Below are 23,036 nucleotides of genomic sequence, written 5' to 3'. Positions count from 1 at the left end.
CCTGATTAAAGGCTCAAAGTAACAGTCATAAAGACTGGAGGGAAGAGTGAATAATACCTTGAGTACTTCAACAAAGAGACAGAAAATATGAAAAACAAGCTAAAGGGAATCAATACCTGATCAGAGGATGCAGAACAGATCAGTGATCAAGAAGACAGGGTAATGGAAAGCAACTAAGCTCAACAGCAAAAAGAAAAAAGAATTTAAAAAATGAGGCTATGTTAAGGGACTTCTGCAACATCAAGTATAGGAACATCTGTATTATAGGGGGTCACAGAAGGAGAGGGGAGATGGGGCAGAAAAGTTATTTGAAGAAATAATGGCTGCAAACTTCCCCAACCTGTAAGGAAACCGATATCCAGCTCCAGGACACAAAGGGAGCCCCAAACAAGATGAAACCCAGGAGGTCCACCCCAACACATAGTAATTAAAATGATAAAAATGAAAGATAAAGAGAATCTTAAAAGCAGCAAGAGAAAAAGCAGTTACATACAAGGGGAACCCTATAAGGTTGATTTTTCAGCCTTATCTTTGGAGCCCAGAAGTGAGTGGCATGAGTGGCATATATTCACAGTGCTGAAGAAAATAAACAAACCCTATAACCAAGAATACTGTACCCAGCAAGGTTATCATTCAGGATGGAAGGAGAGATAAAGTTTGCAAGACAAACAAAAGTTGAAGGAGCTGATGATCACTCAAGTAGCCTTACAAGAAATGTTAGAGGGAATTCTTTAAGTGAAAAGAATAGGCCATAAAGAGAAGAAACTGGTGAAAGGAAAACTTCACTGGTAAAAACAAACATACAGTGAAGATAGGAGTTCAATCACTTATAAAGCTCGTAAGAAGGTAAAAAGACAAAAGTAGTAAAATCAACTATCTACAAAAATCAGTCAACAGACACACACACACACAAAAGTAATTGAACTTAAGCAACTATCAACTTAATATAGACTGATGTTACATATGAATTTCATGTTAAGTAACCACAAACCATGAAACTTTAATAGTCACACACACAAAAAAAATAAAGGAATCCAAGCATAGCTCTAAAGAAAGTCATCACATCATAAGGGTAGAGAGCATGAGAAGAATAAGGAAACAGAAAAGAGCTACAAAAAACCCCAAAACAAAACCCAGAAGCAACTGGCAAAATGGCAATAAGTACATACTTATTTAATATTGCCTAAAATGGGAGTGCCTCAAGTCAGTTAAGCATCTGACTCTTGATTTCGGCTCAGATCATGATCTCACTTTTCATAGGATTGAGCCCTGCCCTGCATCATACTCCATGCTGACAGCACAGAGCCTGCTTGGGTTCTCTCTCTCTGTCCCTCCCCACTCATGTTCTCTCTCTTTCAAAATAAATAAACATAAAAAAAACAACCAAAAACCAATTGCCTAAAATGTAAATGGTCTAAATACTCCAAAAAGACAAAGGATGACTGAATGGATAAAACAACAAGACTCATCTATATAAGAATATGCCGTCAACAAGAGACTTCAGACATAAAGACATATATATACAGACCAAACGTGAAGGAATGGAAAAAGATAGTCCATGCAAATGGAAACAAAAAAAAAAGTTGGGGTAGCAATACTATATCAGACAAAACAGACTTTAAAACAGACTATAACTGGATATAAAACAAGGCATTCCTTAATGATAAACAGATAATCCACAAGAGGACATAACAATTAGAAATATCTATACATCTAACACAGGAGAGCACCTAAACAGAGAAAAATTAATGGTTATAAAAAAAGAAATGGACAGTAATACACAATAATCATAGTAGCTTTTAACACCCCACTTACAACAAAGGATAGAATTTCCAACTAGAAAATTAGTCAGGAAACAGTGGCTTTGACAACACATTAGGCCAGGTGTACTTAACATACAAACAGAATACTGCACCCAACAGAATACACATTCTTCTCAAGTGCAAATGAAACATTCTTAGGATAGATCTCATGTTAGGCCATAAAACAAGTCTCAATAAATTTAAGAACACAGTAATTATACAAGCATCTATTACAACCACAACATTATGAAACTAGAACTATAGGGGGGAAAAACAGAAAAAAAACAAACATATGGAGGCAAATAACATGCTACTAAGTTAGTGGATCAAAAAAATACCTTGAGACAAATCTCAAACAATCTAACCTTAATAGATTAGAGAACCAGAAAAAGAACAGAACCTGAAGTTACTAGAAGGAAGGAAATAATAAAGATCAGAGTGAAAATACTGGAATAATGAGACTTAAAAAATAATAGAAAAAAAAATCAAGAGATGGTTCTTTGATAAAATTGATGAACCTTTAGGTAGACTCATTAAGACAAAGAAGATTCCGATGACTAAAACCACAAATGAAAAGGGATAAGCTACAATTGACATCACAGAAACACAAAGGAATGAAAAATTACACACCAACAAATTGGATAACCTGGAAGAAATGGATAAATTCCTAAAAACACACAATCTTCCAAGACTCAATCAGGAAAAAGAAAAAAGTCTGAACAGACTGATAACTAGTAATGAAAATGAATTGGTAACCCAAAAACCCCTAAAAACAGGGATCAGATGGCTTCATAGGTGAATTCTATCAAACATCTGAAAAAGACTTAATACCTATCTTTCTCAACAACAAAAGAGGAAAGAATGCTTCCATATTCATTCTATGAGGCCAGCATTACCGACACCACAATAAGACAAAGACACTACAAAAGCCCCAAAATTACAAACCGATATCCCTAATGAATACAGATGCAAAAATCTTCAATAAATATTAAGAAACCAAATTCAACAATACGTTGAAAGGATCATACACCATGATCAACTGAGATTTAGTCAAGAAATATTAAGAATGGTCCAATAACTGCAAATCAATCAACATGATACACCATATTAACAATGAAGGATAAAAATCACATGACCTCATTACATGTAGAAAATGCATTTGACAAAATTCTACATCCATTAATAAGAACTCTCAATAAAGTGAGTATAGAAAGAACATACCTCAACTTAATAAAGACCATATATGACAAACCCACATCTAACATCATACTCAAGGGTGAAAAGCTAAAAGCTTTTTCTTTAGGATCATGACAAGATAAGGATGTCTACTTCATGGCTCTTTTACTCAACAGTGTGCTGGAAAGTCCTAGCCACAGCAATTGGGCAAGAAAAAGAAATTAAAGCCATTTAAACTACAAAGTAGTAAAAGTATCACTATTTACAGATGACAACATATATAGAAAACCCTAAAGACACCACCCCAAGAAATTAGAATGAATGAATTAAGTGAAGTCGCAGGATACAAAAATCAACAGACAGAAATCAGCTGTACGTCAATATAATAACTAGCAGAAAGAGAAATTAATAAAACAATCTCATTTACAACTGTATGAGAAATACCTAGGATCAAATTTAACCAAGGAAGTGCAAGACCTGTACTCTTAAAAATGTGAGACACTGATAAAAGAAACTTAAGATGATACAAATAAATGTAAAGGTACAGCATGCTCATGGATTGGGAGAACAATTATTGTTAAAATGTTCATACTACCCAAAGCAATCTTCAGATTCAATGCAATCCCTATCACCCCTATCAGTAGTGTTTTTCACAGAACTAGAATAATCTTAAAATTTGTATGCAACCAAAAAAGACTCTGAAGAACCAAAGCAGATCATTGGTTCTTTTGATACCTGGAGGTATCACAATCCCAGATTTCAAACTATACTACAAAACTACAGTACTGAAAATAGTATGGGACGGGCACATAAATAGACACATAGATCAGTGGAACAGATCTCCCAGAAATAAACCCATATATATATGGTCAATTAATGTATGACAAAGGAGGCAAGCATATACAATGGGAAAAAACAGCCTCTGCAATAAATGGTGTTGCAAATACTGAACAGCTACATGTTAAAGAATAAAACTGGGGGCGCCTGGGTGGCTTAGTCGGTTAAGCGTCCGACTTTCCGACTTTCGCTTAGGTCATGATCTCGCGGTTTGTGGGTTCGAGCCCCGCGTCGGGCTCTGTGCTGACTGCCAGCTCGGAGCCTGGAGCCTGTTTCAGTCTGTGACTCCCTCTCTCTCTGACCCTCCCCTGCTCACGCTGTCTCTCTCTCCTAGAAATAAATAAAACATTTAAAAAAATAAAGAAAGAAAGAAAGAAAGAATAAAACTGGATCACTTTCTTACACCATACACAAAAATAAACTCAAAATGGATTAAAGACCTAAAGTGAGACATGAAACCTTAAAACACCTAAGAGTAATATTTTGGATATTGACCTTTGTAATATTTTCCTGTATGTGCCTCTCCAGGAAGAAAAATAACAGCAAAAATAAATACTTGAAACTACACCAAAATAAAAACCTCTGCTCAGTGAAGGAAAACAGCCAAGAAAACAAACAGGCAACAGCTGAATGGGAGAAGACATTTGCAAATGATTTATATGATAAGGGGTCAATATCAAAACACAAAGAACTCCTAAAACTCAATAACAAAAAAATCCAAATAATCTGATTAAAAAATGGGCAGAGGACCTGAACAGACATTTTTCTAAAAAGGATGGATATACATATGGCCACAGACACATTAAATGATGCTCAGCATCACTAATCATAAGAGAAATGCAAATCAAAACTGCAAGGTGCTACCAGCTCACACCACTCAGAATGGCTACTATCAAAAAGACAAGAACTAACCTTTGGTGAGAATGTGGAGAAAAGAGAACCCTTATGCACTGTACAAATTCGTATAGTCACTATGAAAAACAGTATGGAGGTTCCTCAAAAAATTAAAAACAAAAATATCACATGACCCAGCAATTCCATTTCTGGGTATGCATTTGGGGAAAACAAAACAAAACGAAACAACAACAAAAAACCCCCAACAAAACACAAACACATTCATTCAAAAAGATATATGCACACCTATGTTTACTGTAGCATTATTTATAACAGCAAGATATGGAAGCAACCTAAGTGCTCATCTATAGATGACTGAATAAAGATGTTGAACATTATATATATAATGGAATATTGCTCAGCCATAACAAAGAATGAGATCTTGCCATTTGGAACAACATGGACAGAATACCAGGTACCATGCTAAGTGACATAAGTGAGACAAAAATAAATACTACATGATTTCACTTACATGTGGACTCTTAAAAAACAAAACAGATGAATAAACAAACCTCCCCCCACCCAAAGGCTCATAAATACAGAGAACTGGTGATTGCCAGAGGGAGGGAAGAGGGATGGTTAATTGGTCCAGAGGGAGGGAGGAGGGATGGTTAACTGGTCCAATAGTTGAAGAGAACGGAGAGGTACAAATTTCCAGTTATAAAATAAGTCAGTCAGAAGATGCACAGCATAGGGGTTATAGGCAACAATATTGCAGTAAGTTTGTATGGTAACAGAGTGTAAGCACACTTACATGGTAAGCATTTTGTAATGTATATAAATACTGAATCATATGTTGTACACCTAAAACTAATATAATGCTGTATGTCAACTATACTTCAATTAAAAAAATACAAAAATAAACATGAGTTAGCTACACAGAACCATTTGTAAAATCAAAATATCAATTTTAAAATATTTTCTTCTATGGTAAAATAGAAGCTTGTTACATGTGGAAATCATAGAAAAAGAAGTAATTATTTTAAGGATTAGCCAAAATGCCAACACCCAAAGACAATTTTACTGTTAACATTCTGATATATTTTCACACAGATTTTCCTTATACATGTTTAAAGAAACTAAGTATAATTGTAACATACATACCAATTTATAGTCTGTTTTTTTTCAAGTTAACATTATACATTTGCATTTTCTGTTGTTACAAACTTCAAAAAAATATTTTTTTTTTTTTTTTAAAGTGGGCCCCATGACCAACATGGGGCTTGAACTCACGACCCTGAGATCAAGAATCAGATGTTCTTGGGGCCCCTGGGTGGCTTAGTCGGTTAAGCATCCGACTTTCACTTAGGTCATGATCTCGCGGTTCGTGGGTTCGAGCCCCGCCATCAGGCTCTGTGCTGACTGCCAGCTCAGAGCCTGGAGCCTGTTTCAGAGTCCGTGACTCCCTCTCTCTCTCTGACCCTCCCCTGCTCACGCTGTCTCTCTCTCTCTCTCTCTCCTAGAAATAAATAAAATATTAAAAAAAAAAAAAAAGAATCAGATGTTCTACCAACTTAGCCAGACAGGTGCTCCTTCAAAAAATTTTAATGATTGTTTAGTAAAGTATTTCAAATAGATTTATCATAATTTATTTCTCTATTGTTGGATATTTAAATTGTTTCTAAATTTTCCCTATTATAAGTAATGCCGATTTTAATCATTTTGTAGAGATGTTATTTGTACATATTCAGGATTCTTTCTTCTGAGGATGTATTTACAGAGGTGACATTTGTGAGTGAAACGTAGGAACAAGTTCCTTTCTAAACATTAGACCACTTCATACTCTTATGTGAACATGTATTTCACCACAGCCTCACCAGCAACGAATATTAATTATTTAAACATACACTTATTACTGGGGCTTAACAATATTTTTGGTTCTCTCCTTCATCCTTCATCTATGGAGAAAGGAGAGGTTGTTTTAGTTTCTCTTCTTAGTTTGTCTGACTCACTTTACAATAAATTAGAGATAGCTGTTAGCATATGTTGAACACTTAATATATACTTGGCACTATTCATCAGTTAATCTTCCCAATAAATCAATGAAGAAAGTGCTATTATTATTTTCTCCATTATACGGAAGAGGAAATTGAGGCAAAGAGAGGGTAAGTCCAAAGTCTTGGCAAATCAGGCTTCAATCCAGGCAAGCCTGATGGTTCACCTGTGCTGGTACGCTGCCTCTCCTGGTCCATAATGCTTAATGCTAATGCTTTTTCAGCTGCTGTTATATACTTACATTTAAAAAAAAATTTTTTTTTTTGAAAATTTCCTCTCTGTACACCACCCCCTCCCCAAGCATCACAAGGTATTTATTACTTAGTGTTACATCAGATAAAGGTTTTAAAAAATAAAGGATTTAAAACAAAAGAGTGTTTTAAAGCAAGTGTTCATTTCCCTTAAACTCAAAACTTCTGTTTATAATGTAAAGTGTGAGTTATTAATAGAGAAGAATGCTTTAAGAGTGATAAGATTCTTTAAAAATAAATTTCCTTGGGGCTTCTGGATGGCTCAGTCAGTTGGGTGTCCGACTTTGGCTCAGGTCATGATCTCACAGTCCATGGGTTTGAGCCCCGTGTCGGGCTCTGTGCTGGACAGCTGAGAGCCAGGAGCTCCTTTGGATTCTGTGTCTCCCCCTCTCTCTGCCCCTCCCCTGCTCGCTCTCTGTCTCTCAAAATAAAACAAAGACATAAAAAGTTAAAAAGAAAAAATTTTCCTTGTCTGTCTGAAATGTTCCCTACAACATTTTAAATTTTACAATAAAAAAAACTGAGACCCCCCCCAAATTCCCTCCGGTTATATTCCTGTTCAGCAAAGCTCAATTTTCTTAATACCTCAGCTTTAAATTTAAAAGTGACTGTCTACTCTATTTGTTTCTAAAATGCTTTTCTATAAATACTGTTGTCATTGTCTCTGATGTATTTTTTATATTCCATTTATATTTTAACGTAACTTATTATCTGTGTGATATATACTGCATACACATAAATTATCCCATGTAAACATATGTATGTTCATGACACACAGACACATTATTTATATATATGTAAAACTTCTACAAGATGACTTTCACTGCCAAGTAACCTAATGAGATCCCTAAGTGAGGGGGGGGAAATCCTCAAAATATAAGTTTTACATAAATAAAAAGAACACGTATAGATATCATATATATGTATACTTACATATAATTTATGTAGGTACAACATACATATAAATCATTTTCATTTATATTTATTGATCATTTCTTTTATAATTTTTCTTGGTAATTATAAATTTAGAAGGCACTTCATTCTCAACAATTTTAACATATTTTCTAGTTTCATTAATATTTTCTATAGTTAGAACTGAAAACATTTTTAAATTTAAATTTTTTTTTACAATTTTAACATATTCAAGTAAATATCAAAACTATGAATGGAAGTCCTTGAATAATCCTTCTCTTCTCCACTGATGTATGATGCCTCCTTTATCATGGTAAATTTTACCAGGGTTTGTTTCTGGTTACCTATTCTTGCCCTGGGATCATCTTTAAAATGACTATACCCTTCTATATATTTGATGGCGGCTTCCAAAAATTATACTATTTCTGCCTATTTCTCCTATATCTAGCCACCTGATTCGACCCCCATTTGGTTTTCTAGGTAGATCCTGTATTATCTACAAACATCTTTTTCTTCTTTCCAACAGCCCTCTTATTTAATATATTAACTCACTAAATCATACTCCTTTTTTAAAAAAATTTTTTTTTTTTATGTTTTATTTATTTCTAGGAGAGAGAGAGACAGCGTGAGCAGGGGAGGGTCAGAGAGAGAGGGAGTCACAGACTGAAAGAGGCTCCAGGCTCTGAGCTGGCAGTCAGCACAGAGCCCGACGCAGGGCTCGAACCCACGAACCGCGAGATCATGACCTAAGCGAAAGTCGGACGCTTAACCGACTAAGCCACCCAGGCGCCCCTAAATCATACTCCTAATAGCATAAAAAAAGAATAGACAAGTTAGCTTCTCCCATGGATTTTACCAGGAATATCACTAATACTGCATGCTTTAAGTTTGTTAGCTGTGGGTTTGAAATATTTACAAAAGTAGAAAATTAGCTGTATTTCTTTGCAAAATTCTATTTATCAAAAAGGAATGGCTATTAAATTGTGTTTTATACATTTTCACTATTTAGGAAATATTATCTGAACTATAAATAGATTTAACTATTATCAATACATTTCCTACGTTGGATTCCTGAGGGAAATCCTATGTCTGCATGGGTACTATTCTTTTAATGTGCTGTTAAGTTCAATTTGCTATCATTTTAACTGACATTTTTTGGTTTTACATTACATTCGTGGATGAGATCTGTCTGTAGTTTTATTAAGTCTCTCTTTGCCAGGTATTAAAATTTATTATCTTTAAGAATTTTTTAGAGCCTTTTAGCTTTACAGTACAAGTGAGAGAATGGCACAGTAACTTCTTACATGCCCTCTGTCTCTCTACACGCACAGCCTCCCCCTCCTCTGGTACCACCGATACCCATTAGAGGGGACCAATTGTTACAAGTGCTGAACCTACACTAACACATCATAATCACCCAAGTTCATAGTTTATATTACATTACAGTTCGCTCCTGATGTTGTACACTCTGTGGGTCTGGACAAGTATGTAATAACGCGTGTCCACAGTTTCTAGTACTGCAGTATTTTACAGTACTTTCACTGTCCTAAAATCCTGTGCTTGTCCTATTCATCCCTCCCTACTCTCCCAACCATGATCTGTTTTACTATCTACATATTTTTGTCTTTTTATGCCAGGCTTTCATACTAGGATTATATTAACTTCACAAAACAAACTGTTCCAAAACAGTTTATTTCAGCATGAGAGGTTTTAATCCCTTAAACATTTGGAAAAATTCATTTGAAAAATTACCTGGGTCTAAAAACATGTTTTTATTTTTTCAGTAATCTCTACAACCTAATATGGGCTCAAACTCATGGCCCTGAGATCATGAGTCGAATGCTTTTCTGACTGAGCCAGCCACCTACTTCTAACAACATTTTTTAGGAGTTAACTCTTTCTTCCTTCCTTTCTCTCTCTCTCTTTTTTCTTTTTGAGAGAGAGAGGGAAAGAACAAGCGGGGGAGAAGGACAGGAGACAGAGAATCTTAAGCAGGCTCCATACTCAGCATGGAGCCCAACACAGGGCTCGATCCCATGGCCCTGCGATCATTACCTGAGCTGAAATCAAGAGGTGGATGCTCCAATGAATGAGCCACTTGGGGCCCAGGAGGTATTTCTTTCATAACTTTTAAAATTTCTTCCTCAACTTAAAAAAAGTTCATTTCATCAACACTTTTGAATCTATTTCATTTAATAGTGGTTTCAATTAAAAATATCTTCTGGGCGTGCCTGCCTGGGTGGCTCAGTCAGTTAAGCGTCGGGCTTCCGCTCAGGTCATGATCTCACGGTTCCTGGGTTCGAGCCCCGTTTCGGGCTCTGTGCTGACAGCTAGCTCAGAGCCTGGAGTCTGTTTCAGATTCTATATCTCCCTCTCTCTCTGACTCTCCCCTGCTCACCCTCTCTCTCTCAGAAATAAAACGTTAAAAAAAATTTTTTTAAGAACCTTCTGTAATGGTATTCTTTCTGTATTTTATTATACCTTTTTTCTTATAAATCCATTTTTTCCTCCACGTTCCTTAGTGTTAGTCTTTTAAAGATTTGAATTGAATGCCTATTTTATTTTTCTCTCTTTTTAAAAACAGTAACAGAAGCTTAAGGCGATGAACTTACTTATAGTATGGCTCTGACTACCATCCCTTAAGTTTTAATAGGCAATGATTTTACTTTCACAAAAAGAATCACTTAAATTTATATCTTTCTAGGTCCCAAAGAGTATATCTGATTTCCCAAGTGACTGACATTTTTTGTTTTGTTAAATCACCTATTTTATAGAATTAAAATAAAATTTACATAGAACAAAATGCTCAGATCTTAAGTATTCAGTTCAATGAGTTTTGACAATTGTATCTACCCTATAACTACACCAAAGAAAATACAGACCATTTCTATCACCCAGAGTTCCCTTTACCCTTTTCCAGCCAACTCCCATGTCCTACTACCTAATTTCCTTTACCAAAGACTACTTCTGCATGTTCTTGAACTTGATGTAAGTGGAATCATAGAGTAGGTCTTTGTATGTGACTTCTGCTCAACCTAATGTTTTGAAATTCATCACCATTCTTGTATGTCTTAGTAATCTGTTTTTTTTTTAACTACTAAGTATTAATTTGCTGTATGAATATTTAGCAGTTTGCTTATCCATGGTCCTGCTGGTGAACATTCGAGGGGCTTCCAGTTTTTGGATATTATAAATAAGGCTGCTATACACACTTTTGTACAAATCTTTTTTGGGGCATAATAAATTTAGTGCTTTTTACATATACAGCAGCACTTCAAAAACTGACAAATATATTGTTTTTTTGAACTCCAAGATTTTTTTAAATAGTCAACTATATTATCCACCAATACTCCCAAAGAGGCATTTTTGTCTTCTAGCCAGTTTAGGCATAAACGGAATTTATTACAAGTTATTAGGCAGCTCACAGAATCTCTGTGGGTCAGACTCTAGGGCTTGGAAGCCATGAAGCGAGGAACTATGATCAAATCCTAGTGGACAGTTCAGAGATGTGATGATCCACGACCATGGAGCACTAGAGAAACAGCACAGGCTACTTCACAGCCAGGGAGTAGGGTGGAAGCCACGAGCTGTGCAGTGCTGTTCATGCCTGCTGGCAAAAAGGATTCTGTGCAGCACGGCCTAACTCATTCTCCCATGAATTTCAAAGGAAATGTGCTGAGCAGTGAAACTGAAGTCACATGCCTGCAAACACTCTCAATCTCGAGATGTATCTTTTTATAAAAAGGGTTAAGTTTCCTTCTTTATTTGCAATTATGGTTTTGGTTACATTTGTCCTGACTTCTTTAGAAACTGACATCTCTTTATTCTTCCTCCTCTCAATCTTGGGAACATTCCTTAAGGTTGTCCTCTGCTTTTTTTCCTAATCTTATGTCAGCCTTTCTAATTCTGAATTCTGCTCTCATGTTTTCAGTTTCCAGGCAATTCTGCTTATTTTCTCATACTCTCTTTCTACAATGCCTATACCCTGCCCCTCAAAGTAGTGTCTTCATAACTTCCTGACAACAGGTAGTAGATCTTGTTTTCTTTTGAATCTTATGATAAAGTCTAAGAGAAGTGATATCTCAATTTTTTGTTGGACAGTCTCCTCTTCTGCTGCGCTAGTTTTCTGCCTAATCCATGTACATTAGGGAGCCCCAAGATTGTCCTATACTGTGTCTCGTGGAGGGGGCAAAGGATATTACTCAATATTAAAAATAAAGGAGGCCAAATAATATTGTCTGAAACAGAAACAAGGGTAATCTGGGAGCAGCAGTTGTTTACTGAAATTTCAAAGAATCTCCCCCTCTTATCCCAATGAAGAAGACAGTTTCTTGGAGGTTTTGAGGGTGTATCGCGAAAAGGTTTTTTATACACTCATACTGCTATTATTATAAATGTCTCCAAATAGGATTTTTAATTTTTAAGAATAAGTAACAGCTTCAGTTTAAAATATCAGAAATATTTTGAACCAGAAGTATTAAAGTTTTTCATAGTTCTAAATCACTTCTAATTCTTTCACACATTTATATGTATCTAGACTCATTTGGTATTTGTATGCTGTACTTTCATATAGCAAGACTTTGCAAATATTTTTCCATGGCAAATGAACCTCCCTGGCATTTATGTATACTGCAATGACTATTCATATGCATTAACATATGCTTAGTTTAAAACCATGCCAGCTCTTCAAGAAACCAAATAACAGATCTGAAATTACCTCATAAATTCCTTCACCTTGTTAAAAATGTTTCCTGTGATTTTCCTAACCATAACAATTAATGGGAAAAATTCTGAGTTTATTTGACTATGCCTAGTCTCAACTAGTATTTTTCAAATTGAGATCCATCTCATTCAGCCACCATCCTCCAAGTATAATACTTTCTCCTCTTGACTGGCCTTGAATCCCTAACTCCTTTCCCATATGGCTACAATCTTACCTCCTCTGACCTTAATATCTATTTTCTAGAGTGGAGGGTAGAACATTCTCCTAAGATAAAACACAGAAAACTAATCACCTTCACCTCTTTCATCAAACTTTACTAACCAGCTGAACTGAATGGTGTGTAGGGCACTATGCGATGGTGTTTTATAAGGCATGTGAAGACTAGGCTCCAACAATTCCCTGAAATTTCAATCTTGTCAATGAAAAAAAACAGTGAAACGTCAGAGAATTCTACTTTGGACAGAAGAGAAGGGTGGTATCAACAAAAATGTAACCTAAGACCACAAAATAACATAAGAAAACCCAAGTAACAAGACAGCTTCCACTAAATACAGCTGGCCATATTTCTGAAGGGAAGTGAAATATTAATTTTTAAAAGCTTGCTTTTGGAAGAACATTCTTTATCTTGGTCACAAACACACCACCCACCCTCTGTCCATGCACGAGATTGATTTTTTTTTTCTGGTTCTGAAGGTAAAGGAGACTGTGGGTTATACACTGTTATCACCATATAACAAATTTATGGCTATAGAATATGATCATGCAGACTGTTCCAAAAGGATCACATTTCCTATACCAGATATTGAATTATTTCAAAAGAACTAGGTACTTACGAGCTGCTTTGATCTGTCTCTGTGTAGCTTTGTATCTTACATGGCCAAGTCCAAGTACTGCATAATGATCTTGGTTCTGATAAAGACACAAAAGGATGTCAAGTGTTAAATGGAGCTGATATACCTTGTGCTGGGCCCCCTTTTAGTGCTTCCCAAAGTGAGAATCCCAAATAGGAGTCCAGTGAGATAGTCCATACAAAATGGATTCTGTGGTATGCAGGTCTGGGAAACATGGACTGTGATACAGCCTTCTTGATGAGTTGTATGGATGTAAACCTAATAAAGGGTCTGAGAAGTCCTGCAACTAAAAAAACAAGCAAACAGAAACCTGCAAAACCCAGCGTTTTTTTAACTTACTTGACCATTCAGCCTATTTTTCTCTTAACACCTAGTAATATCCTATGGCCATCCTTCAATCAAGACATTTCAGAACTGAAGGAAGCACTATGGCAGCCCCACAGGGATGGGCAAGGGTGATGCAAGGATTGGACCAGGAGCCATGTAGAGCAAAGAAGGTAGGCTGGATGGAAATTTTGAGAAACTGAGGGATGAGGCTTCTCTGGAGAGAAAGTACTTGCTTTTGTTAACATCCTTGTGAACTGACAAGTTGAAGCAGCAACTGAAATGAAGGCTCCCTACAGAACTCAAAGGGTGAGTCTAATATTGGAGAACTGAGAGGGGAGGAAAGGGAGTTGAGGGCATGAAACACGGGAGAAAAAGGTTAAATAGAGCTGACTGGTTTCCCTTCAAATTCAGGACTACAAAGTTCATGCGGATGGGCTTCTTCATTATGCCTGGCAATCGTACTTTGTTCCAGCTGGTTTGCCTTTCCACTCCCTAAGGTTACTATTTCACTAGTCTCTCTTCAACCCTCACAGATCCTTCTCCCCCCTCTGATCAACAGCCCTGCCTCCCACTTAACTAAAAAATGTAAATTATCCTACTTAATCTTTGTATTACCCTACCTGCATCCATACATACATCTTTCCCCCTTTCCTCCATTCACAACTGAAAAGGCCTATCTCTCCGAGAAAAACTACTCTGAGCACTGTCTTCTCTAACTCTCCTCAAATACTAGCATCTTTTAGTTATCTCCCAAGCTTCGAGTGGATTATCTTCACCTGTATAAAAAGATGCTGTTAGCTCTCATCCTTAAAACCACCCCTATGACCCCCTTTCCAGTTACCAGCCTCTCCATTTCTCTGCTGTCCATCAACATTAAACTTCTTGAAAAAGGTGTCCACACGTTTTACCTCCTTTAGCATCCATTTTCGAACCTCTCCAGTTTGGTTCTGCTCCACCCACTCCCACCCCAGGTGCAATGAGGCTGCTCTCCTCGGTATCAATTTCCAGGTACCAAATCCAGGACCACTAATCTGCCCTCACTTGACTTCAGATCCAGTGGCAGCAGAGCTGACTCCTTCCTTGAAATATTATCTTTAGTGTTTCTGTGCATTCACCGTTTTCCTCTCACCTTCCAGTAACTTTTTTCAGCCACTTTTACTGGCTTCTCTAGGACCCGCAAAGCTCAGCTCTAGGGTTTCTTTTGTTTCTCTCTATACTTCAGTTCGAAGTGATGTGATCCAGTGCCAGGGTTAGAATATAGTTAGTACCCTGTGTACACTTATGAATCCCCAGTTCACCGGAGCACAGACCTCTCCTCGGAGCTCCAGATGCATGGAGCACCTCTATCTCTCGCTATTCCTGGCCTCTCTCTCCCTTGGTCACTTGCTTCCACATACAAGGCTGGTGCTGCAGTTCCCTGCAGATATCCACTCCTCCTCCCCGCCTGGCACATTCCCCCCTCTTCTTGTGGCTGCCGTCTTCTAATCCTTCAGCCTCAGCTTAAATGTTATCACCTTATTTAAAACAGACAACCTTCTCAGCCCATTCTGCTCCTTCTTGTTCCCTCTAAAGTACTTAAAAACTATCATTGCTTGAAAGCCTCCACTGGCTTTCCAGTGACTGTTGCTCCTTGCCTCCTCGCCACCCCCTGATCCACTCTGTTCCACCCATTTGCCTTCTTCAGTTCCTGGCACTCTTAGAACTTCTTTCTGCCCCCGCACAAGCTCTCTGCCTGGAATGCCATTCTCCCTGATCTTTACGTGTCATTCAGGTTTTATCTTAAATATCAACTGCACAGGCCTTCCCCACCTACTCCATCTAAAGCAGTCATCTGGACATTCTGTCACATCATCCTGCTCTACTTCTTTGCCCAGCACTTGGTGGCCACATCTTTGATTGTTTACTGATTGTCTGTCTCCTCACTGGAATCTAAGCTATGTGGGAGCAGTGACACTGTCTTGTTTAGCCGACTCCTCAGCACCCAGAACAGTGTCTGACACGTACAAGACGCTTGCTCCTGTTTGCTGAAAGACACAACCAACTGAACAAACGGCATGAACCCTGCTACCTGTTGTGATACCATCTGTTCTTTTCTATACCAAAGACTTTCTTCCTTTTCTCTCTTGTAGACCTCAGTGGCCCCCAATTCTATCTTCTCCTGGCCCTCCTTTTCCCTAAAGTTACTATTTTCTCTTTTCTTTACAACTGTGAAGAACTCTTTTTCAGCTATGAAAAAGTATTTTGCACTGTGATCGCCACTTCATCACCTCGTAATCACTCAACCCAACTATAATTGCTTGCCATCCCAACCTTTTCACCGGAAGGGCTTTCAATGCAGTCTCCTAAGTTTCATTTGCCAAAGTCAGTGGGTTTTATCATTATTCATGTTATGTGATGACCTCTCCAAAGTCGTGACACCGGTGACTGTGTTTTCCTTCTTGAAACTTCCTCCTCTCTTAGTTTCTGGAAGAGTCTAGTGCCTGATATTTAATGTACCTTCGTGGAACTAACAAATGTCTTTTTCTTTGTTTTCTTTCTACTTCTTTCACCCTTCTTAGTATCCTTTGCTGCTTCTCCTCCTCTGCCCACCCCTTAAATATTCATGCTCCTCAACATTCAGTCCTTTTTAAAAAAAATCGATATGACAATATGTGACTAAGCTAACATTCTGAGCACTTACTTTTCTAAGTGCTTTATACATACTCCTTATCTCATTTAATCCTACAAGCCAAGAGAGACGAATTCATTACCTATTTGTTATTTATCCTATGTCAAGCACTAGGTTAAGTGTTTTACATGCATCATTGTGTTAATCCTCACTAAACTCCTTTGAGGTGTTAGCTACCTCACTAGCTGGTCAAGTAACTTTCCCAAGGTCCCACCACACTAAATGGGCAGAGCCAGATTTGAATTCTGGCACTCTAATTCCACAGTATATATATTTAAATATTATACTAGTGCCTTACTTACTTAAGCTTTATGATACCTATCTGTCTATATTCGTCTCTTTGGCTGATTTGTTCAATTCCCCACAGTTTCAACTACCACCTAAGACTTGCCAACAACTTGCAAATATTTTTGGCTCTATCCTTTCAGAGTCACAGACCAATTTCTAACCATTTACTAGAAAACTTCACCAGTATGTTAGTAGAACCTCAATTCTGACATAGCCAAACTTGAACACAAACACCATATTCCCTCCACAAACTTCCTTTTCCCTGCATCCCAGTGTTAGTGAGTGATATCAGACAGTGGCAGGTCATTCAACCTGGAATGCTCAAAGGTCTTCTGAGTACGTCTCCTTCTCTTGTACCGCACAGCCAAGGTCACCAAGCTTCACGAAGCCTACCTCCAAAAAGAGCCAATGTCCCTCTTCCTCAAAACCCGGCCACAAATTTAGCTAAAGTAGGCAACTGCAGGCTTGGATTATTGCACCTGCCCTACAACAGCAAACTATTCACTTCCCCTCCAGCCCTGCCCTCCCTTTTCAAGTAATTTTCTGTACTGCAAGGAGAATTACTTTGCTAAAATTAGCTCAGAAACTTTTGATGACTTCCTACTGCCCTGAAAATAAAATCCGAGCTCCTTCCTCAGCGTGGCATAAAAGGGACACTACAACGAAATCTGGTCTAGACTCTGCTTCAGACCTAAATTCTCACCACCACCCTTCAAACATCCTACTCTATTCTTCACTGATCCCTGAAGAGGCGGTACACGTCTTTACTCCTCTGTGTCTTTGTAGATCTATTCCTTCTGCCCAGATCACCTTTTTTTCCCCTTCTCTGCTTCACAAACTGCCACTCATTCTTTTAAGGCCAGCTCAAACATTAGGTTTTCTGTGAAAACTTCCTGGATTTTTCCAGCAGAGACAGTATCCTATGGCCATCTCCCTCAGAGCTTAATAAACAGGTGCTCAATTATGGTTCTCTTGTTGAAGCATCTTAAAACATGGTTTACTGATAGAAAACTTGTGGAAAAACTGCCTTTGCCTAACAAAGCATCTGACTGAACAAAAGATTCAGATATTAAATACCTTCCAGTCTTTGGGATCAAGTGTTTTCAACATGGGAAACTCTTCTAACTGCAATTCTTCATCTTCCGATTCCTCTGATAACTCTTTCTTATCCTCCAGTTCCTGAAAAGAGGCAGAAGCATTCCTGTTTCTCCTCTTAACAAAAGCTTCAAACCATCTTCCCACAGGTTCAACTTGACAGAGTGTTGAGGCTGTGATTGAAATTGTTAAGAGAGGCTTCAATGTATTGCATGGAATAAATCTATTTCAAGGCAATAAATAAGATCAAAACGATAGCATCAGAATGTAATTTTAAAACCATCAAGTAAGGAAATACTTGCAGTACAGGGATACTTGGGAGATATTGCAGGTTTGGGTCCAGACCACCACAATAAAGCAAAAATACTGCAAAAAAGTGAATCAAATACATTTTTTTGGTTTCCCATTGCATATAAAAGTTCTGTTTGCACTATGCTGTAGTCTATTGAGAGTACAATAATAATTTTGTCTAAAAGACAATGGATATACCTTAACTTAAAAATACTTCACGGCTAAAAAATGGTAAGCATCATCCAAGCTGCCAGCTAGTCATAATCACTGATCACAGATCACCATAACAAACAGTACTGAAAAACTCTGAAATACTGTAGAGCCAAAATGTGACACAGACATAAGGTAAGCAAATATGCTGGAAAAATTGTGCCGATGGGCTTGCTCGACACAGGGTTCCCACAAACCTTCAATGTGTAAAAAATGCAGTATCACTAAAGTACCATAAAGTGAAATGCCATAAAACAAGGTATGCCTGCAATCCAGTTAACATGAGGGTTAGCAATAATCATTTCCTAGTATTCACGAGTATTCAATCCACCTCGTCAAGTTATCTGACAAAACATCCATCGATGTCAACCATAAATCAATACTCTTCTGAAGGTATGAGAGGAAGGTAAGGAACAGGGAGAACTGTTGCTAACTGCTTTCCTTTTAGACCAGTAACTGTAATAAAACAATAAATGATAAACTGTCTGAAAAAACTAACCTCATCAAAAATTTTCTCTAAAAACAACTCAAAATATCTTAATTAAAACCTTGAATTCACATAGCTTTTAAAAATTTTCAGAACTCACTAGCAATGATTTGTTCTGGAAGGATTTTCCAGATAGCTAAAGAGGATTTACTAACACACCTATGCTATAGGGTAAAAGCTCTAGATCTGAAATGGAAAGTTCTGGACTTAGTCTAGGTCTGACAATTAGTGACTATGTGAGATGAGTCAGAGATGTCTTCAACTGTAAAATGGGAACAATATTTACCTCCTATGGTTCCTTGGAATACAGAACGACAAACCACATCTGAAACCACTTTGAAAACCACAACCGCTTGTATCAAAGTAAGGTTTTATCATCATTCCTCAGAAGCGGAGATAAATCACTGTACATTTGTACATTAACGACTCAAAAAAGGTAATCTGAGTCAGGGAAAAAAAACAACAACCCTGAACACATTAATTTCACAGTCCACGTGAAAGCAAAAGGCCTTGCCCTGTCAGGCAATAAGTAACTCAAGTCTCCCCTTGTCCCTGAGGGCCATGATTTTCTAAAATTCATTCATTTTTCATGCTTTAGTCAGTTTAGGAAATTAAGATTTCCTGTACCATATACAGGAAGAGGATTCAAACACTATGTTCAAGAAGTACTAGGTGTCGTATGGTATGGCTTTTAAGATCACCACCTTTCTTTTTTTTCTTTTTCTCACGTCAGACGGGTAATGTGCCTGCGTCGTCACAAGGTTTAAGGGTGGCACATGTCACACAACGGCGTGAACACCCAATCATCATGCTTATGAACTACAAAAGGATCGAGAGAACATCACCTTTCAAGCCTTTCCTTTTAGTTTAAGATCACGGAAACTTCCGCGAGCAGAACGCAACATGTGCCATGAGATATGATCAAAATCCAACAACTGTCTTTAAAAGTGGAGATGGTAATTAATGTGGAACGCTGAAACCAGAGACTAAGTTTACCACATCCACCACTGTCCTGGGCTCTCAACTTACGAAACTACAGAGGCAGTCAACTCTCACTTAATGACTCTTTAAGTCTGTCTACACAAATCTTAGTGGCATCACCGGCAAAGCTCTTTTCATAGTGAAGTTTTGAGTATGAGGAGCAGGGTCTGAGTTCTGACTCTTAAAAAACAAAGAAGGAGCTAACAGAGAGAGGGAGAAAGGTGTTTAACAGAGCACCGGCAAGGCTTTGTACGACGTGAGGCACGTGGGAGCTCACTGCGGGCAGAGGCTCCTGCCCTCGGCCAGGAGATGCTTACAAGAACCCCTCTAGGGTACTAGAGGTTCGGCCCCGAACCGCTCCGCCCGATCCATGAGTCAGCAGCGGGGAGAGGAGGAAGAAGCTGTAGGGGCAGAAAGAAGACGCCCCCTCCCTTCTTCCAGTCTGGGGAAAGAGTTCTTTTGGCTGGAGGAAAAAGGCACTCGTCACGGCCCACGCACCCGGGTGCCAGTCACCAAGGACAAGAATAGAGAGACTGCGGGGTCACGCAGGCGGGAGGACGGAGGCAGGGGCGGCTTAGGGGGACGGAGCCGGGGTTGAGTGGGCACGTACCAGAGGTCAGAGCGTGGGTGATGGCGGTGCCCTGGCCGTCCGCAGCGCTCGGCAGAAGCAGCATGATGGCGCCGGGGCCGGCCCCGCGGGCTCAGCGGTTCGCGTCCGGGCCGAGGGCGCTCAGCGTCCCCTCCGGCTCTACCTCTCGGTCCGAGCCTCGCGCCTTGGCTCCACGACGCCCAGGAACCGGCGCATGGAGACGACCAATAACTACTTCCGGGATGGATCTTTCGTGGTGAGGAGGCCAATTCCACCCCCACACAGCACGCCAACGTGTGCGGCAGCCTAGTTACTCCATTGACTCGGGTCCGGCTGGGGAACAAGACTCGCAAAAGAAAGGTTCCTAGACTCTTCAGTTCCTCCGCGGAAAGGATTATTTTATTCCACCCGGGGCGATATGTGGAGCATAATTTTCTGAAGGCGCTCCTACTATGTTCTTTTTATTTTTAAATCACTACTTATCCGAGACTGACCACTGATTTTTCAAGTAGCTTTACTTATATAAATAAAAAATGAAAAGATACCTATGAGTTAGTATTGAGAACAATTATTGTAGTCTATATACACCTAGAGAGAATTTTGTATATTTACCTGTAATACATTTGCATTTACCCAAATAATAATGGCAGCCTATGTTTGTTGCGATATTACTCAGTAATTTACCTGAGTTGTCTCATTTAATTCTCATAACATTTGGTGAAGAACACCTCCTCAAGGTTAGATACTATTCGAAGGCCAGCAAACTTTTTACTCTGATCTAAAAAGCATGAAGGGTTTTTTTTTGTTGTTGTTGTTTTCCCAAGATATTATCGATTACAGAACTCGGGAACTTAATTGTTTAATGTATAATAAAAGCCATTGTACTCTTACTATCATTCCTTCCTAAGGTCAAAAGCAAGAACTAGCAAAAGGAAACCAGCCAATGAAGATTCAAGCACACGCCCTCCATATTAGGCCCCGCCCCCCGCTCCCCGCGCCGCCCCCAGTATCTGGAATAGGTACAAAATGAAAGACTTGATGTGATACCCTTTGGAAAAGAGCACCCAAAGTTAGAGAATTATTTTCTATGAATTACATTTTCACTGTGAAATACATTGAATTGTCGTGTTATCTACCCCATGACAAAATTGTCACTTCACAACTGACATTTCAAAAACTAAGATAATCATTTCCCCCTAAACCTATCCCTGACTCCTTGATTTAAAGAGAGGGAGAGAGAGAGAGAGAGAGTGCGCGCGCAGGAGAGGGGCAGAGAGAGAGAGGTGCAAAGGATCCGAAGCAGGATCTGGGCTAGAGCCCTGACAGGAGAGAGCCCACCTGATATGGGGCTGGAAATCAGGAACTATGAGATCATGATTTGAGCCCAGGTCACAAGCTTTACCAACTGAGCCACCCAGGTTCCCCAACCCCTTTCTTAATTAATGTAACCATTTGTTAAAATGGGCTCTAAGGCTCAAAGTAACCTGACTTCGCTTTCTTAATTTTTTTTCACACCTACCCCATCCATTTTTCCCCCCACACCTACCCCATCCAGTCTTACAATGACCTTTAAGGCCATATGGGGTTTTTTAAAAATTGTGATAAAATACACTTACCATGAAATTCGCATACTAACCATTTTTTAGTGTAGAGTTCAGTAGTGTTAAATACATTTGTTTTGTTGTACAACCAATTTTCAAAAGTCTTTTAATCTTGCAAAACTGAAACTCTATACCCATTAAATAACAACTCCCCATTTCTACCTCTCAGTCTCTGGCGACAACCATTGTAATTTCTGTCTCTATGAATTTGACTACTATAGGTACCATTTCTTTTCTTTTTTTAATATTTTTATTTATTTCTAGGAGAGAGAGAGAGAGACAGCATGAGCAGGGGAGGGTCAGAGAGAGAGGGAGACACAGACTCTGAAATAGGCTCCAGACTCTGAGCTGGCAGTCAGCACAGAGCCCGACGCAGGGCTCGAACCCACGAACCGTGAGATCATGACCTAAGCGAAAGTCGGACGCTTAACCGACTAAGCCACCCGGGCACCCCTCTAGGTACCATTTCTTAGCAGTGTCTCACAGTTCTAACATATTGCAGAATTTCATTCCTTTTTAAGGCTGAATAATATTCCCTTGTTAAGTATATTTTACTTATCCATTCATCTGCCAATGGGATTACTTCCACCTTTTGGCTTTTGTGAATAACGGGGCTATGACCATGGGGATATAAATTACTATTTCTTGAGACTGGGTCTCCATCCTTCCAAGTATATCCATAACTGGACTTGCTGGATCATTAGGTAATTCTGCTTTTAATTTTCTGAGGAACAGCCATACTATTATTTTCCATAGAGGTCACACCATTTTACATTCCCACCAACAGTGCAGAAGGTTTCCTTTTTCTTCACATCCGCATCAACACTTTATTTTCTTTTACCTTACTCCCCCCTACCCTTTTTGATAATAGCCATGCTAATGGGTGTAAGGCAGTATTTCATGGTTTTGAAATGAAAATGGCTAGGGGTATTGGGCATCTTTTTCATATGCTAGCTGGCCATTTGTTTATCTTCTTTGGACATTTCTAGTCAAGTCCATCGCCTATTTTTAAAATGGGGTTGTTTTCTGAGGCCCCTGGGTGGCTCAGTTGGTTAAGC

The 23,036-nt window shown here is 38.6% G+C and overlaps 1 protein-coding gene and 1 non-coding gene across 4 annotated transcripts in view; both read right to left on the bottom strand.

Annotated features, from left to right (window-relative positions):
- Positions 1 to 20,675, bottom strand: part of DNAJC2 (DnaJ heat shock protein family (Hsp40) member C2) — a 36,759-nt gene extending 16,084 nt beyond the window's left edge. The window contains exons 1-3 of one of the 3 annotated variants that reach the window (XM_039239113.1): positions 20,399 to 20,675; positions 17,802 to 17,992; positions 13,424 to 13,499 (exon numbers count right to left, since the gene is read on the bottom strand). In XM_039239113.1, coding sequence (XP_039095044.1) covers positions 13,424 to 13,499; positions 17,802 to 17,992; positions 20,399 to 20,462 — 331 coding nt within the window. In that variant the 5' untranslated portion in view covers positions 20,463 to 20,675. The remainder of the gene's footprint in view (positions 1 to 13,423; positions 13,500 to 17,801; positions 17,993 to 20,398) is intronic. The other 2 variants (XM_039239114.1, XM_039239115.1) reach the window with 2 other exon arrangements.
- On the bottom strand, positions 19,535 to 19,638 carry LOC120236363. The gene has a single exon (XR_005529644.1). It is a non-coding gene; the product is annotated as a small nucleolar RNA U13 (small nucleolar RNA).
- Positions 20,676 to 23,036: the final 2,361 nt, after the last annotated feature.

Source organism: Hyaena hyaena, unplaced genomic scaffold, assembly GCF_003009895.1.
Source record: "Hyaena hyaena isolate Hyena2069 unplaced genomic scaffold, ASM300989v1 scaffold_152, whole genome shotgun sequence".
Taxonomy (NCBI): domain Eukaryota; kingdom Metazoa; phylum Chordata; class Mammalia; order Carnivora; family Hyaenidae; genus Hyaena; species Hyaena hyaena.
The sequence above is the reverse complement of the archived record's forward strand: the minus strand, read 5'-3'. Positions and strand labels throughout refer to the sequence as shown.